Source organism: Chinchilla lanigera, unplaced genomic scaffold (assembly GCF_000276665.1).
Source record: "Chinchilla lanigera isolate Chin_1 unplaced genomic scaffold, ChiLan1.0 scaffold00038, whole genome shotgun sequence".
Lineage (NCBI taxonomy): Eukaryota > Metazoa > Chordata > Mammalia > Rodentia > Chinchillidae > Chinchilla > Chinchilla lanigera.
The window spans coordinates 21,097,202-21,114,309 of NW_004955439.1; the positions used below are offsets into that span (position 1 = coordinate 21,097,202).

Sequence of the window (17,108 nt, forward strand, 5' to 3'; positions counted from 1 at the left end):
CAAGTTCTAGAATCTAAGCTAAGATTTGAAATTCCACCTGGGATTCTGGCGCCAAGCTGGTCAGGTGCTGTATTCTAGCTATAGGACCCTACAGTCAGCTCTGGGCTCAGGCTCTGCCCTCTCCTTGGGTGGTCACAGCTTCCTACCTGCCTGCTGTCTTACAGACAAAGTAAGACAGTGGAGAAGGACATTCTTTAGTTACTCTTTCAGTGTATCACCTCAGGCCTGACCAAGCCATGTGATTGTCTGGGTCCGGAGGAAGTCTAGCAAAAGCATTGGTGGAAGGGAAAAGACTGCAGAACCTGTGTTCTTGTGGAAAGCCGCGAGGTCAACACTAAATGCTTTGCCTGAAGGAATGATAACACGATGGCTAAGTCAAGTCTCGAGCCAGGGATATAGCTCAGTGGCACAAGCGCCTGCCTGGCAAGAGCAAGGTCCTGAGTTTGATTCCCAGTACCAAAAAAAAAAAAAAAAAAAAATTCCTAAATCAAGTCTCATTCCTATTGAGTTGTATCATCCTTACTAAAATGGTTGATATCCTCCCATTGACCCAGCTGCTTCCTTTGTTCTTTCTCAGTAAAAGGTTACTGAAAATGGTAATCAGGGGTGCAGTCTGAGAGGCTGCAAGCCCCCTGATCCCAGAATTATGCCTCTCTTTTTTGTCTTGTTTGTCTTTTTTTCCTTTTGTCTGTGGCACCTCGTTCTCGGGACCTGTCACCCCTGGACAGAAACAGAATGTAGACCAACAGCAGGAGCTGCAGACCCTGGAGGAAAGGTGTCTATTTCACACAAGACACACTCTTCAACAAATAAGGTAGATTTCTGTAAAAATGAATGTATGTGTGCCTTTATTTTAGGGTCAAGAGAGAACTGGGAAGAAAAGCTGTAGGCCCCAGTGCCATAGGGTGAGTGACAAGCCCCCACTGCGTAGCACGTGGCTGTACCTGAGGCTCCTGCTGCCAGGGTGATGGGCTCTGGTCCAGGGCTGGGAAGGGTCCTGCTTACATCCACCCTACCCCAGCACCTTGGACTCCAGCGGTGCCCCTCACCCCGTCTTCAGGGGGACAGATGAGAAATTTTCACTTGGCAGATGGAGGAACACACCTAGTGCAGAAGAACAAGAATGGCAACCTGAGCAGGATGGTGGGTCAGGTACCTGGAGGGGAGGGGAGGGTGCAGGTGGGGGAATTTGTCATAGGGCGAGTCCCAACATTAATCCTCTCCACTCCTCTCCTCTCTTCTCCTCTCTACCCAGCCTCACCTCCCGAGCGGGACCGTGTCCTTTGACTCCATCCAGGGCACACAGGAGACCTGACCTCTCCTATCAGCTTCTGACCCCTGAGCCCAGCCCAACAGCCCCACCCTGGAAGGTGTCCCTGACTTCTGTGTGGTGCAGAGGGGACAGTGGGAGGGGTTGCTAGGCCGGAACGCCTGCATAGAAGGCAGAAGACTGGAGGTCACCCCTCCTCTGTGATCTCACTATGAGGAGGACCAAGACCACTTGGAGCAAAGTTTCATTTAGGAGAAGGAGAAAGAGTAACAGTGATCTGGTGGCAGCGAGGCACAGGTTCAGGCAAGTCAAACACGAGCATCCTAGTAGAGGACCCCGACCTGGCTCCCCATGGAGCTGTCACCAGAGGGTGGGCAGGGGCCGTGGTGGCACTAAGGGCTGCTCTTTCCTGCAGAGCACCATGCACCATCACTTCAGCCGGCCACAGGAGCAAGTGCTCATCAACCGCCAGGATGTCGTAAACAAAAAGGTGGGGATGGATGGGGGTGGGATCAGCAGCGATCCTCTACACTCATCCTACACTCCAAGGTCTCCAGCTACTCCTACTGTAGAGCAGACTCAGGACACCTTTTCCCCACCATTCACTGAGAGCAAAAGTCCAGACAGAGGACACAGTGCCAACACCTGCCTGAAAGAAGTGCTCCGCCCTCCCCCAGGACTCGTGGGACAAACAAGAGTTCATTCGCATGTCCATCCAATACATGCTGCAACATCCGGCCTTCCAGCTGCTCCTGGCCGTGCTGCTGGTGACCAACGCCATCACCATTGCACTCCGCACCAACTCGCTCCTTGACCAGGTGGGACGCAAGCCCAACCTCAGCCCCCATTGGCTCTGATGGGGATGGGGCAGGCGCTTCCCCCTCTGGTCCTTGATGGTTGGTCGGGTGATCTTCAAGGGTCAGTCCTGTCTGAACTTTTGGGGATCTAGAGGTCAGGAAGACTGGTGGAGGGGACTCTGGAGCCCAAATTGAGGAAAACATAGGATTTGTACAGGGCAAGAGAAGAATGGTGGGAACAGAGGCAGACAAAGGGGCACCTTGTGGCAGTGATGGCCAGTCTTTATCACAGTCACTGAAGGAGAGTCATTCAGGCCAGGTGCTGACTCTGCTTGGTGCCAAGGATCCAGGTAAAGAACACAGACCCAATTCCTGTCTCAGACAGATGCAGACACACTATTACAGTGCCTGCGTATCAGAGCGTGTGGAGTTTAATGACAACAATCACACCTAACCTGGGAGGTCAGGGAAGGCTTCCTGGAGGGGGGCACTTAAACAGAGTAAAGGACAGGAAACTGGGTATGGTGTTGCACGCCTGTAGCCCAGCACTGAGGAGGCAGAGGAGAGAACGGTGAGTTCCAGTCAGCCTGGGCTACGGAGTACAGAGTCAGCCACACAAAGTGAGATGATGAAGAGGAAAAAGTGCTTTGGACAGGAGAAACAGCATGTGAGAGAGTTCTGTGTGTCCAATTCAAAGTCCAGTGACTTCACTCTTACTGATGCTTTTTTTCCTTTTCTTGATGTTTTAATTTCTTACAAAGAGTATACACACATGTACTGTGTGATTTAAAATCAATATGTCAGCCAGGCGTGGTGGTACACACCTGTAATCCCAGCACTCGGAAGGCTGAGGCAGGAGGATCTCTGCAAGTTCTAGGCCAGCCTGGTCTATAAAGTGAGTTCAAGGCCAGCCTGAACTGCATAGTGAGACTCTGTCTCAGAAAGACAAAAAATCAAATCAAATCAAATAAAAATGTCAGCCCGGGGTGTAAGCTGGCAGTAGAGTGCTTGCCTGGCATGCACAAAGCCCTGTGTTTGGTCTCCTGTGATAGGTGCCAGATCACACTGGTGGGTCTTTCTGTGATGTCAAAACAGACGACCTCTCTCCCTCAGCAGCAGAAACCCAGGGAGGGTGCAAAGCACTGAAGTGAGATGCATAGGTCATGTCTTAGGAAACTTACAGCAGCTGCCGTGATGTGGACTCTAAAGGGGCTGCTGGGAATGGCCTGGGAGGGACGCCACTGCAGACGTGCCCGTGAGGGATGCTGGGGCTTCAAGCAGGATAATGGCAGTGGAGAAGAAGATCAGAAGCCCTAGCAGCTCTCTAAGGTTGAATCCATGAGCTTTCCTGATTGGTCAGATTCTTGGCTTGCATGTAGTGAGCACAGACTATGCCACCTTGTGTCAACAACATGTGTCCTCACCTCAGGCCTGCAGACAAAGGGAGGCAGGAAGGTAAGTTCCTGACTGAGTCGTGGTGGGGCTGGTGCTGCGGGGGTGGGGTGGGGGTGGGGCACACAGGAGGAAAGGCAGGAGACGCAGGGGCCAGGGTGAGCTGTGTATGTCTCGGTGCCTGTGCATGTCCGCAGAGAGAGGTCTTGAGAAGACTCTAAGGCTAGGGCTGAAGGGGAACACACGAGAGTTGTCTACACTCCCGTGCCCAGGCTGAGGAGGGGACACAATGGCCTGTGGAGTGTTGATGTGAGAGAAGAGGGCCAAGACAGATCCAAGGAAACCACATAAGGGGCAGGAAGGGAGGTGGAGGCAGAAAAGGAGGCTGAAGAGAAGTGGCCAGGGGCCCATGGTGTTGGGACAGCCCAGGAGGGACAGCCCAGGGGAGACACCCAGGCAGCAGGGCCACATGGGGCGAGATGCAGCCGATGGGACCAGGAACATCCTCCACATTTGGTCCACTGAGCAGCACTGGAGCCAGTTTTGTGTGATGGAGGCAGAAACGCACCTGCCGAGTTTGCAGAATGAGCAGAGTGGGCAGAGGGGAACAGAGCAGAAGCTGCGATGGGCTGTGAAGTCAATCCAGAGCACAAATGCCAGCTTCGTTTTGTTTTGTTTTTGAGACAAGGTCTCACTGTATAGTTCAGGCTGGGCGTGAATTCACGATGTAGCCCAGGCGATGCTTGAGCTTGCTAAGTAGCCCAAGCTAGCCTTGAGCTTGTGATTCTCCTGCCCCAGCCTCCTGGCTGCTGGGGTCACAGTCATGTACCACAACACCCGGCAAGAAGGTCTTTCTCAGGGCTCGTAGCTATGGTCACTAACAGTGCTTTGGGAGCTTGAAAAAAGCAGAAAGCCCATAGGATTAACCGCATCTAAATAGAAGAAGCTCTGAGCAGCCTGGCATCAACTGTGGGTGGGGTGGTGGCAGGCATGGGCAACAGGGAAGCCCCATGTGCAGTAGTGAGCTCGCAGGGACCAAGTCTGTTGGCCACCATGAGTAAAGGGAGGAGATGAGCCAGACATGGTGGATCATGCCTGTGATCCCAGCACTCTGGGAGACCGAGGTAGGAGGACTGCAAGTTCAAGTGCAGCCTAGGCAATTTAGCAAGAGTCTGTCTCAAAATAAAAACTAAAAGGGGCTGAAGATGTAGCTCACAGGTACAGTACTTGCTGGTTTGATCCCCAGTACCACCACAACAAAACAAAACAAACCCATGAGAGGAGTCAAAGTAACTTTGATGATACTGGGTTGAAATGGGCAGGGGAGGGTAACAGGCTTTTAATAGAGGTCACAGCTACAAGGAAGCTGAAACTTGGGTTTGGACAGACCCTAGTAGTTGTCTGCCCAGGATACCTGTTCTGGGCCAGTATAAGGAGGAGGACACCAGGAGCTGGGTCAGGCCTGGCCGGGGCACTCAGGGTGCTCAAGCAACAGGTGTGGTTGGGACACACCGAGAAGGGCTGCGTTCCCCAGCCACAGGGTGAGGCTGCTTCCTCCCACAGCCAGGCCTGCTCAGCATCCTATACCCCACTTCCCCGGATCCTCCTGCCCTAGAGGCTGAGGGCAATGGGAGCAAAGGTCTTTGGTCAACAGCAATCTTTTCTGACCATCTGTGTGCACTGGACTCCTCTCTAGTCCCTGTCTGGAAGATAGGAGTAGAATCTGGTTTTTTTGTTTGTTTGTTTTCTGGCTACAGAGTCTCCCTATGGAGATCAGGCTGGCCTTGAACTCACAGAAATTCTCCTGCCTCAGCCTCCTGAGTGCTATGATTATAGGCATGTGCCACCATGCTCTGTTGGGACCCGCTTTGCAGGACAATACTGACAATCACATGAAGCAGTGCATGGATGGTCTCAGCACAGGGCCTGGGGTTACAGGGAACTTGCTCCAAAGGGAGCAAAAGAGGCCCTGGGAGGAGCAGCAGCAGGGACACAGGTCTCCCCTCCCTGCAGAGGACCTGTCCTTGCTTGGCACAGGTCTTGATCACCAATGCCCCGCACCTCTTTCCCTCCTCCTCTCGCTTAGAAACACTATGAGTTGTTCTCAATCATAGACAACGTTGTGCTGACCACCCTCATCTGTGAGGTTCTCCTCCGTTGGCTCAGTGGCTTCTGGATTTTCTGGAAGGTGAGATTCTGTGACCTCCCTTTGCCCTTACTCTCCCTGAGGGTTAACCCACCTGAGAGCTTTCTGTATGCGGGGTGGAAGAATGAGAGAAAGTGGAAAGAGGGAAGAGAGGAGAAAGAGAGGGAGAGAATTTCTGAGATGTCTGCAATGCAGTAGAACATGGATTCTAATTCCAAATCCTCTCTCTGGCCCCCAGGTCTGCAGTCAGGTGAACCCTGATTTCTGTAGCTGAGAAATAGGTCGGATAGGGTTCTGGAGCAGCAGTCAGCAAATTTCTGCAGTCCACCAGAGAATAAATATGATGTGTGGCCAGCTCTATATTCTCTGTTGCAGCGACCCCCCTCTACAGGGACCACAAAAGTGTTCACACAGCACACACACGTCGGAACATAGCTGCATCCAACACAGCTGGGGAAGATGTTTTTTGTTGTTTTGTTTTTTGAGATGGGGTCTCACTGTGTTGCCCAGTTGGCCCCAAACTCATGGGTTGCAGTGATCCTCCTGCCTGAGCCTCTAGAGTAGCTGGAAATACAGGTGGATGCCACCATGTCCAGTTCTGTTCTAATAAAGCTTTATTCATGGGCACTGAACTTTGAATTTCCTATAATCTCCACATTTCAAAAGGAAGACAGGCAGATGTTGTGTATGTGTGCGCACAGTGGCATATAAGAGGTCAGGGTGCCTTGAATTTATTGAGCTGCCCCCAAACTTTAAGAACATTTTTCCCATTAAAATACATTTTTTTAGGCCAGGCATGGTGGCGCACACCTGTAATCCCAGCACTCGGGAGGCTGAGGCAGGAGGATTGTTGTGAGTTTGAGACCAGACTGGGCTACAAAGTGAGTTCAAGGCCAGCCTGACCTGCATAGTAAGACCCTGTCTCAAAAAGACAAAAAAAATTTTTTTTTCTTTTTGAATATTTAATGCAGATACATATTGGTCAAAACTATATTGAAAATTTACACAGAATTCTTGTTCCAGTCCCATCCCCTCATGCCTTTCCCCAACCCCTTCTGTAGTTAACCTCCTCCTACTTACAAGCTCCTGCTGGCCCTCCCATAGTTATTTTGACACTCATAAGCAAATAGACATATGTCCGTCTGCCCTTTCCTGACAGCAGCACCCTTTGCTTTTGTTGCTGGCTGGATCCTGACAATCTGCGTTAGCAGCTGGAGCTTTTTCTCACTGATCTTTTTCATGACTACCTAGTGCTCCATAAAATGAAGGTACCATAGTTTATTCAACCAGTGTCTGATGTCTGAGTGCTCTGGTTGTTTTCAACCTTACGTAAATGTCATTTTGTATCTATATCAGAGTACCACTGGATCAGATCACTGGTCAAGTTGTTCATACAGATAAGCTTCTTCCCTGCACCTGTCCTATACAAAGAAGTGCCTTGTTAAACAAACTAAAGGCATATAAGATTGGCCTCTCTCCCTTCCTTGTGCTATGAGTGAGATTTCACTTTTGCCTTGCTCCTGAAACAGTGTTCCTTGACATCCTGACTAGTATTTACTATCCTTTTATTCAATGTAGCATATCCCACAAAGGCAGGAGCACACACACATTCTCAGGTCACCTCATTATCAGGCAAGGCCACCTTAGGCAGGTGACCAGCCCAGGCTGCCTCAGCTTAGGGACATCGGTGTGGGTGTGAGAGATGATCTTCACTGTAGTCTCTGAGCCTTCACTGGGTGTCAGTGCATGTGTGGGACAGGGACTGTGCATGTCCGGGGAGGACAGTGTGACAGCAGTGGGCAGTGGCTGACTGTCCTGCTCTGAGAATGCTGAGCCTTTGTCCTTGGGGTTTGAGAGGGAAAACTCGGGATGCCCCATGGCTGGGCCTGACTGGCCTCACTGGGGCTGGCCCACACTCAGGATGGATGGAACATCCTCAACTTCTTCATTGTCTGCATGTTGATCTTGGGGGTTCTGAACGTGATCAATGTCTCTATCACCTACTGTCTCAGGTAAGCTGGGAGCTCTGGAAAAAAGGGAGACCTGACTGCACCCAAAGAACTGGAAGGGATGGCTGTTCCCAGCTGGGGCTCAGTTCTGACTCCCTAGGAAGTTGGTGAGGGGCAGCAGAAGGGGTTCTGGGTAGGGCTGAGGGGCCACTCTAAAAGATTTTGCCACAGGGTGCTCCGGCTGGTGCATGTGTGCATGGCGGTGGAGCCCCTGGCCCGGATCATTCGCGTCATCCTGCAGGCAGGCCCTGGCATGGCCCAGATCGGGGTCCTCATCCTCTTTGTTATGCTGGTCAGTGCCACTCCCCTTCTCTGATTTGAGCTCCTGGGGCTTCGGGAAGAGAGGGGTGTCTGGAGAAAAGAGGCTTGTCAGTCAAGATTGACATTTCCTTTGGTAACCTTTATTTGCCTCCTATTTGAATTGATTTTTGTATTCTGGCTCCAAGCGCTCTGAGTGAAGCTAGGGTGGGGCTTTGGTCTCTGGCAGGTGTTTGCACTGCTTGGGGTCACACTCTTTGGTGAGTTCGTGCCTATCCATTTCGGGAACCTGGGGGTGGCCTTGTACACACTCTTCGTCTGCCTCACCCAGGACGGATGGGTGGACATCTATAGCGACTTCCGGTGAGTGTCCTGGAATGCAGGCCTCCTCCTACCAAAGAGGCAGAGTTCCTATTCGGCAGGAGGCTGGGTGTGGGGATGCTTTGGAGGTACACGTAGGCTCCAGGGGGAAGAGGTGGGCTTAGCAGGAAGTGGGTGTCCACGCTTTAAACTGAGCTGAAGTGGGGCTCTGAGACTTGTTCTGTCATGCTAAACAACTGGGTGACTAAACATTGGCAAAGAAGCAGTTCTGCGGCAGTGCCCAAGGTCGGGGGAACCCGCAGCCCCCATGGGAGCCCTGCTGCTGCTGGACCCTTGGGAGCCTCAGTCTCATTCCAGGCCTCCTCAGAATGACCATGCAAGATCACGTTTCTGTGCTTTGTCTCTTCACTGCCCATGCAAGCCAGATTTCTTTCCAGTCCACTCCAGGCAGTAGGCCGCTCACAGATTCTGTATATGTTTCCTTTGTGAGGGTAGAACCCCATAGCTACAGGTTTCTGCAGTCAGGATCCATGAGGATATTGGTCATAGAAAAGAATCACCAACTGTGTCTAAAACTACTGGGGGTGTTATGAGGTTAGGGTCTTATCCAGGTTCTTCAAGGCCTAAACAAAGAATTGAGCAGGACATCCAAGAGCAGGATCAATGATTTATTTTTTTTTTACTTTTTTTGTGTTTTGTTTTGTTTTGGGTTTTTTTTTTTTTTTTTGGGTCTTTTTGAGACAGGGTCTTGCTATGCAGTTCAGGCTGGACTTGAGCTGACTTTGTAGCCCAGGCTGGTCTTGAACTCACAGCAATCCTCCTGCCTCAGCCTCCTGAGTGCTCAATGATTTATTTGAAAGAGAAAAGGCAGGATTCAGAGTGGGAGTGGGCCAGTGAGAAGAGCTGGCAGTGCCAAAGGAGCATGGTTTTGAGGGTTTTAAGCCTTAGGGGTTGGGGTGGGATTGAGGGTTTGATTTGGTGTACGACTCCTGCCAGTTAGCAGTTTGGTGCACCCCCTCCATCAGGTACTTTTTTTTTTTTTTTTTCATTTTTTTTTTTCGTTTTTCTCCGGTACCGGGAACCGAACTCACGACCTTGCGCTTGCCAGGCAGGCGCTTTTGCCGCTGAGCTAAATCCCCAGCCCCCTCCATCAGGTACTTTTGACCCTTAGAGAAACTGTCATAAGAGTTCAAAGCCCATAGGGGGCCAATGACACTCTGATTAGGGTTGGAGTCAGCAAAGGGTTGCAGAAGACCATTGGGCCTATGCTCAGGCTTATTGTTTATAAGCTAAGCTACCTGGTTACTTTCTCCCACTGTATTTAGACCTGGGTATACTGGTCCCGGGCTAATGTTTAATCTGGAAGTTGAACCTAGTTCCAGAATATGGGCACCAAGGTGGGCCCTCCCTTCTTCTTCCAGCCTTTTCCTGAGCTACCTCTTGCCTCAAGGAAGGGAGGTAAAGGGACCAAAACTGATCAAGACATATTACATAAATACCAATTTCCCAGTGTGAACTTAGTAAAATGAATTTAATTTGTATTACAGTACATAGGCTGGGGATATAACTCAGTGGCACAAGTGCCTGCCTAGCAAGCACAAGGTCCTGAGTTCGATTCCCTTACCAAAAAAAAAAAAAAACACCAAAACAACCCAGTACATAATAAGTACAGTAATACAAAGAATTACACTGGGGTATGGAGACCTTGTCCACCACATCAGTCATGTGAATTTGGTAAGTTACTTCATTGCTTTCCTGGAGTTCAATCTCCTCAACTGTAAACTGGGGATTACTATACAGTATTAACCATGCCACACAGGCATGGTGGTACATACCAGCACTTGGTAGGCTTGTGGCCACCATGCCCAGCTAAGAGAACCATGTTGTGAAGAGAACTATTTATTTGGATTATTTATTTATCTATCTATCTATCTATCTATTTATTTATTTGCAATACTTGGGATTGAACCCAGTATTTTCACAATGAGCTATATCCCAATCCTTTAAAAATACTTTAATTTTGAGGCAAGGTCTCATTAAGTTGCCCAGGCTTGGCTGAAACCTTCAATCTTCCTGAATTAGCTAGCCTTCCAGAATGTTGAGATTATAGGCGGACACCACCATAACTGGCATGGGAAAATATTTTACGGGCCATTTACAACAAAGTATTAACAGCAGGTAATTCACCAGATGGGATTTTTAAGTCTGTTTATAAGGTGTGACCAAAAAGCAATCAATGCTAAATTTTAAGTTACTGCAATAACTATTTACAATTTTTAAAATTATTACACTAAAAGGCGCACTGCCATTAATCCCCACCAAGATACTTCCATTTACTTTGAACACACTTGCCCCATCATTCTTACCACTTTTGCTTTTTTTGTTTCTTTTTTTTGGAGACAGGGTCTTGCTGTGTATTTCAGGCTGGATTTGAACTCACTATGTAGCCCAGACTGGCCTCAAAATTGCAGCAATCCTCCTGCCTCAGCCTCCAAAGTGCTGGCATTACAGGTGTGTACTACCACACCTGGCTTCTTACCACTTTCTTTTTTTTTTTTTTGCGGTACTGGGGATCAAACTCATGACCTTGCACTTGCCAGGCAGGCGCTTATGCCACTGAGCTATATCCCTTCTTACTACTTTCTAAAGCACTCCTCAATGTCCTCTTTTGTGAGTGTCTTTAGTTGCACTGTCACAGCTGCTTTGATGTCCTGAATCTATTAAAAAGTGCTTACCTTTCGTGGTCATTTTGACTTTGGGGAAAAGCCGGAAATTGCACAGTGCCAGATCTGGTAAGGTGGATGAGGACACACTGCAATGTTTTCACAAGCCTGCCTTTCTGTTGGATGGCATTTGGCAACAGCATTCACTGTACTTTTTATCATACCTTGTAAAGACACAAAAGGAAGCTTCCAGAATTGCTTCAGAAGGTGGCCAGAATGATGAGAGAAGTGTGTTCCCAATGAAGGGGAGTACCTATATTTTGAAGGAGATTAACTGCAATGTGTCTTTTAGTGTAATTTTAAAAAATTGAACATTCTTTTTTTTAATCACACCTCATTTTTTCCCTCCCCAATCAATCATGAATTTGAATTGTTTTTTGTAATGAGAGGAAAAAAGCCATGCATGGTGGCACATGCCCTATAATCTCAGCACTTGGGAGGTCAAGGCAGGAAGATAACAGTGAGTTTGAGGCCAGCCTGTGCTACAATAGTGAGTTCAAGGAGTTCTACGCCAGCCTGAAATCTTAGTGAGATTTCTGTCTCAGAAAACAAAAAACAAACAAACAAAAAAAACATGAATAAGAACATAGCTAATGGGAGCCAGGTGCAGGGACAATCTCAGCATCTGGGAAGTTGAGAAAGCAGGATTATGAATTCAAGGCCAGTTGATACTACATACTGAGACCCCATCTCAGGAAAAAAAAAAAAAAAGAGTATAGCAAATTGGTCTGGAGGTGTAGAGCCCTGGCTTACCATGCACAAGGTCCTCGGTTCATCCCCAGTACCATAAAAAACTATGGCTAATAGACTGACCCCAGTAGTGGTGATCCACCAGTCACCTTGCAGGGCTGGCTCGAGAGTTGGCCCAAGGTGTAACAGGCAGCACAGCTGGTGCATAGAAAAGAGCTGCTGCTGTACAACCAGGTGTAGGAATTAGACCTACATAACAGCTGAGAAGCAGGCACAGTGGCTAGTAGGCCTTTTGTTAATTTCTCCATTTCATAGAAGAGGAAAATAAGGCTCAAAGGACCAGGAGGGTGATGGGGCCCCTGCCTGCTGTCTGCAGGATAAAACGGAGAGATTACGCACTGGAGACTGGGGGAGCCATCTACTTTGCCATCTTCATCATCATCGGTGGCATCATAGGCATGAACCTGCTTGTTACTGTGGTGATCAGGAATCTGGAGCAAATAATGACACAGGAACTAGAGCAACAACAGCACCAAAAAACATTTAGTGAGGTTTGTGGGACAGGGAGGGCAGGAGGGAGGGAGGGTGTGTGTGAATGCTGACTTGAGTTTATGTGTCTGTGTGAGTGTGTGCTTGCACACTCAAAGGCCTGGAGAAAGCCAAGCACAGGACCTGGAGGCGGGACTCCCATTTGAACTGCCACTCACCATCCAGGACTTGTGAGGGGTATGGATTTCCTAGATGTTATGTTTCCATAGTAATTCAAAACTGAGCGGTTGGGTGGGCTGAGGCATTTAACCGATTTAATCAATTTCTTCTTCTGTAACATGGGACTAATACTACTACTTACCTCACATAGCTGCAATAAAGGTTATGTGGGTCAATGAACAGTGTTTGGCACATAGTAAGTGCTCAATAAATGTCAGCTACAGCATATTTATTGAAGAGAACTTCCATAAAGGTGGAAAGGGAAGTGGAGTACAGTACTTCCAGAAGGGCTGCAGTAGTACTCTTGGAGGCTGAGACAGGAGGATTGTAAGTTTGAATCTTGGCTGGACAACTTGAGGACTTAGTAAGTCCCAGTCTCAAAATTTAAAAGTGGGCTAGAGTGCTGGGTGTGGTGGCACACTCCTGTAATCCCAGCACTCAGGAGGCTGAAGCAGAAGTATTGCCATGAGTTTGAGAACAGCCTCAACTACACAGTGAGTTCAAGCCCCACCTGAGCTACATAGCTAGACCCTGTCTCAAAAAACCAAATGAAACCAAAAAGATATGTGGGGTTGGGGGCCCTTACGGAGAGTAGGTTGAGTTCTACAAGTTTTCTGGGTAGGACTTATCTGGGATGAAATGGAATAGTGAGAGAACTTCCAAAGAGGTAGGGGAATGGGTATGTGCATTTGAAGTTGAGCTCTTATGGTTAAGGTGGAAGGATTAGATTGATTGGAGCTAAGGGCTGGGGGTTCAGCTCAGTGGTAGAGGCTAAGCATGCTGGAGGCCTTGCACTCCATTGACGACAGAGACAGAGACAGAGAGAGATTGGGTCATTAGAATCCTGCTGTCCAATTCTAACAGACTCCTCCTCCCTGAAGCCACATAGGCTGGGGTGAGGTTCCAGGCTGTGTCTCCATCTCTCCCCAACCCTCCCCTGTAGACGGGTGCAGAGAAGGAGGACTGGAGTCACGAGCTGCCACTCCTGCACTGTGCACTTGCCCGCATGGAGAAAGCTGATCTCCACCAGGAACCTCTTGTGGGGAGTCCCATGTCGAACCTCTCAGAAAACATGCTTGACAATTTCTGCTTGGTGCTCGAAGCAATAGAGGAGAACTTGACTCAGTACAAGAAGATCAGGGAGGAGCTCGACAAGTAGGATATGTACTGGGGTCCTCTGGGTCCTGTGAGTCAGGGTGGAGAGGAGTCTCAGATTCTTCTGGCCCTCACTATTTTCTAATGCAGACCCTGGGGCCCAAAGAGGTTAAGTAACTTGCCCAGGGTCTCTCAGCCTGTTGGTGGAGGAGCTGAAATCTTGACCTCTATGTTCCCTCTGTCTCACAGGAGGGCACAGTTCAGTCTGGGTGTTCACCAGGCCTGGGGAGGGTGGAGGGGGAGTGCACACCATGGAAGAGGAGGAAGAGCGGCCCACCTTCAAACACACTCCTCTCTCTGCCCCAGCATTGTGCAGAAGGTACGCGCCATCCCCTTCAACCAGGAGCAAGTGGAAGAGCTGATGCGTAGGCCCTTGTCAATGACCCTGATGGAGAGCGGTTCTTCCATAGACCTGCAGAATATAGCTAAACAGCAAGATTTGTTCAGTGCACTGGTTAGCAGAGCAAAGGTGCGCTTTCCTTCTCGTACCTAATCAGCACTCGCCCCAGCATCCAATCCAGTCCCTGCCACTAGTCAAGGTCAATGTCTGTTCCAAGATCTGTCTGTCCCCTCCGCTCCCACCCACCAGAGTTAGGTCCCACCCTTCCCTTCTCAGAGGCCTTGCAGCCCGGCACCAGACTTTGCCTTATGAGTCAGTTTCTTTACTCTTGCAAACCCACTCCTTTTTTGTGTGGCTTGAGCCAGCTCAGCTTCTCCCCAGAGCCAGATTCTTAGCTCCACCATGGGCAAAGGACCCCTGGATCCCATTTAGGGTGCATAAGAGCAGTCTCCTGAGAGAGTAAGCTTCTAGGTGGAAAAAGGACATACTCATCTTGCTTAGTGCCTCCCACCCACCCCTGTGCTCCCCATCCTGCTGGGATAGAATGTCCTGAAACTGTGGGAATGCTTGGGCTCCCTGGTCCCCAGCAAACTACAATTAGACTTCTGGACGGCCTGGATGGTGCAGTTCTACCTTGCACCAGCTCTACCTTGGAGGCTGGAGGGGAGAAGGGGAGAGTCTGTAGTGTCAGGCAGGGGGAATGACAAGACCTCTTGATTTGCAGGTTTATGAGTCTGTAACAAACACGGCACTGAGCAAACACAAGATCAGCCTCTGAGAAGGCAGGATGGGAGCCAAGGGGCCTTCGCACATAGCCAGCTGCGCGTCTTCCTGCATCCTGAGCACGGCCTGGTGAGACCAGGCGTGTGCACTGACAATAAAGTGTTGTATAGGAATCTGTGTCTGACTGGTAATCTCTCACACTCACGTCTCTTGGGAGAAGATAAATTATCCTTTTATTTGGGGGAAGAGAATCTGTCCCCCTCAAAATTTCTGACTTAATAGTAGAGATAGAAATCCTGCTCTTAGGGATCTCAGTGTTGGGAGAAAAACTCTAGGCTTCACAGGCCCCCACCTCCTGTACTGTTCCCCACCTCCAGGATCTCCAGACAGCCTGCAAGTCTGCCAGGCCTCCCAACCTGCACCTCTAATGTAACAGGACCTCATATCACCCCCAGATTGGCTGTATCCTATCAGGTCCCTTACTTACCCGTACATCTCCAACTCGCTGCACCCTTGTCCATGCCCACCTCTACATGCGCTCAGAATCCCAGCTCTACCTTGGAGGCATGTCTGCCCACACTCAGTATACCCTGACTCCAACTTCACTCAACCTACCACCTTTTTCTACAAAGTACTACTGAGGTAGGAGAAAAAGAAAAAATGATAAAAAAGACAAGGAAATCAAGATTTTAAAGTTATAGACACAAGCTATAGACTCAAGCCTTTTTCCCTTCCAGAAAACTCTCAAAAAAAAAAAAAAATTGTATAGGTCTTAGATAATACGCCAGTGAACCCAGGGTACTGACCTGTCCTTTTCACTGTGAATTGTGCTTCCTACATCCCCAAAGCAGGCAACAGTTTTGGTGGGCAACATATCTCAACTTCAAACATGTGGAGATGGCTTGCACCATAAACTGACTGTATGTGTTGTGGCTTGTTTGCTGCCTTCTGCCTGCCCTGCTTTGCCATGAACTGTTTCTCCTCCGTGATGCCCCTCTGCTGTGCCTCCCTGCCTTAGAGCCATCTGACTACGGACTGAAACCTCTACAAACCGTGAGTTAAATAAACCTTTCCTCCTTTAACTTTGGATGTTTGGTATCTTGTCTCAGCAATGAGAAAAGTAAGACAGTACGAATACACACCCTGGAGGGCCCCCTCTTAAAGACACCCCATTAAATAACATGAAATATACCCAGTTCCACCTAATAATGGGTATCATTTCTCTCTGAGCTTTCACACTGGATTCTCTAGTCCTAGAATCTCTAACAAACCCTTTTCATGTCTCTTACTGATGTGTCCTAAAAATTCTTTTTCTGAGATGAGTCAGCAAACCTGCAAATTTTTTCTGCAGGGGTGAGACAGGTTCCTCATCTTCAGTCTCAGGGACCCTCAGACCCCGCCCAATGACACCACTCTGGCCAAACTCTCATGTATAGCCTTGCCTGTGACAGTGGTATGGGATGGAGGTCTTCAGGTTGATTTCCAGGTTTGTGGTGCCCAAAAAACTGAGCAGGACATCTAGAGTAGGAAGAATAAAATTTAAAAAGATGTAACAAAGTGAGCGAAAGACTGAGAGAAAGTCAGTGAGAAGAGCTTCCAGATCCCATAGGGGCAGGTACTGAGTTTCTTAAAATCCTGGGATTATGGAGGGGTCTATAGCTGAAGATTGACAGGATTGAGTTCCAACTCGCCTGTTGTGGGGGCGGGGAGGGGGCTGATAGCGTAAGGTTTTTACAAGAAATGTGGTGGGGTCCAAAGCCAACTGAGGGGGTACAAATCACAATGCAAGCAGGGCGTGGTGGAGCATGCATGTAATACCAGCACTAGGGAGTCTGAGGCAGGGGGAGTGCCAAGAATTCCAGGGCAGCCTGAGCTACATGTGGGTTCAAGACCAGCGTGAACTATATAGCAAGGCCGTTTCAAAAAACAAAAATGGAAATGAAGCTGGCTGCAGACTAGAGTCCTGTACTTTCAGGTTTGTACATACTTGAGGGTCTTGAGGGAACAGAGTGACATTCTAACATACCCGTCCTCGCTCTAGTTTCCAGTCTTGTCCCAGGGCTTTCTGAGTTTGTTTATCCTTGCTCTCTCTCCTATCTCTAAACTAGCTCTCCCGGTCCAACCTCCTGATCCTCCTTCTCAGCTTTCCCGCCCTTCCACTCCAGGTTCTAATCCCACACAAATACTAAGCCGGTCCATTTCCGGTTCCTCATTGCGGGTATATTCATACTTTTCTCCCCACCTACTCCCCCGCCCCCAGCCCAATCCCTCCTTCCCGCCCTGCCTTGCGGCACCCACGAGGATGGAGGGGAGGGGTTGGGCGGGCGCGGTGTTACCCAGCTGCCCCTGGGCGGCGCTCGGGCCCGTCCGTCGCCGCTCTCCGGCCTGCTTCCAGGGACTGCTGGCGGGCGCGCCAGGAAGATGGAGGGCCCTTTGTCCGTGCTGGGGGACCGCAGCACCGGGGAGGCGATCCGCTCGCAGAACGGTAAGGGGGGCGAGGCGGGGGCGGGCCTCCCGACACGGCCCGTGGGCGCCGTGCCCCGAGCGACCCCCGAGGAGCGCGGCCCCGGCCCGCA

General features: G+C 49.6%; 2 protein-coding genes and 1 long non-coding RNA gene across 3 annotated transcripts in view; 2 read left to right on the plus strand and 1 right to left on the minus strand.

Moving 5' to 3' along the window:
- Nucleotides 1–825: 825 nt before the first annotated feature.
- On the minus strand, nt 826–1,546 carry LOC102017163. The gene is made up of 2 exons (XR_261998.2): nt 1,262–1,546; nt 826–1,104 (listed from the first exon to the last, which is right to left on the minus strand). It is a non-coding gene; the product is annotated as an uncharacterized LOC102017163 (long non-coding RNA).
- A 3-nt stretch (nt 1,547–1,549) lies between these two features.
- Catsper4 (cation channel, sperm associated 4) lies at nt 1,550–14,705 on the plus strand (the record flags this gene model as incomplete). The annotated part of the gene is made up of 11 exons (XM_005390713.2): nt 1,550–1,573; nt 1,686–1,760; nt 1,948–2,088; nt 5,546–5,647; nt 7,526–7,617; nt 7,786–7,906; nt 8,102–8,235; nt 11,983–12,157; nt 13,258–13,469; nt 13,776–13,938; nt 14,534–14,705. Coding segments are annotated over 11 exons (1,293 nt in total), but the record flags the coding sequence as incomplete, so codon positions are not given.
- A 2,131-nt stretch (nt 14,706–16,836) lies between these two features.
- Nucleotides 16,837–17,108, plus strand: part of Tcp1 (t-complex 1) — a gene marked incomplete in the record, with an annotated part of 10,342 nt that continues 10,070 nt past the window's right edge. Inside the window, 1 exon segment of the mRNA XM_013517327.1 lies at nt 16,837–17,017. Within this exon segment, the coding sequence (XP_013372781.1) occupies nt 16,954–17,017 (64 nt within the window).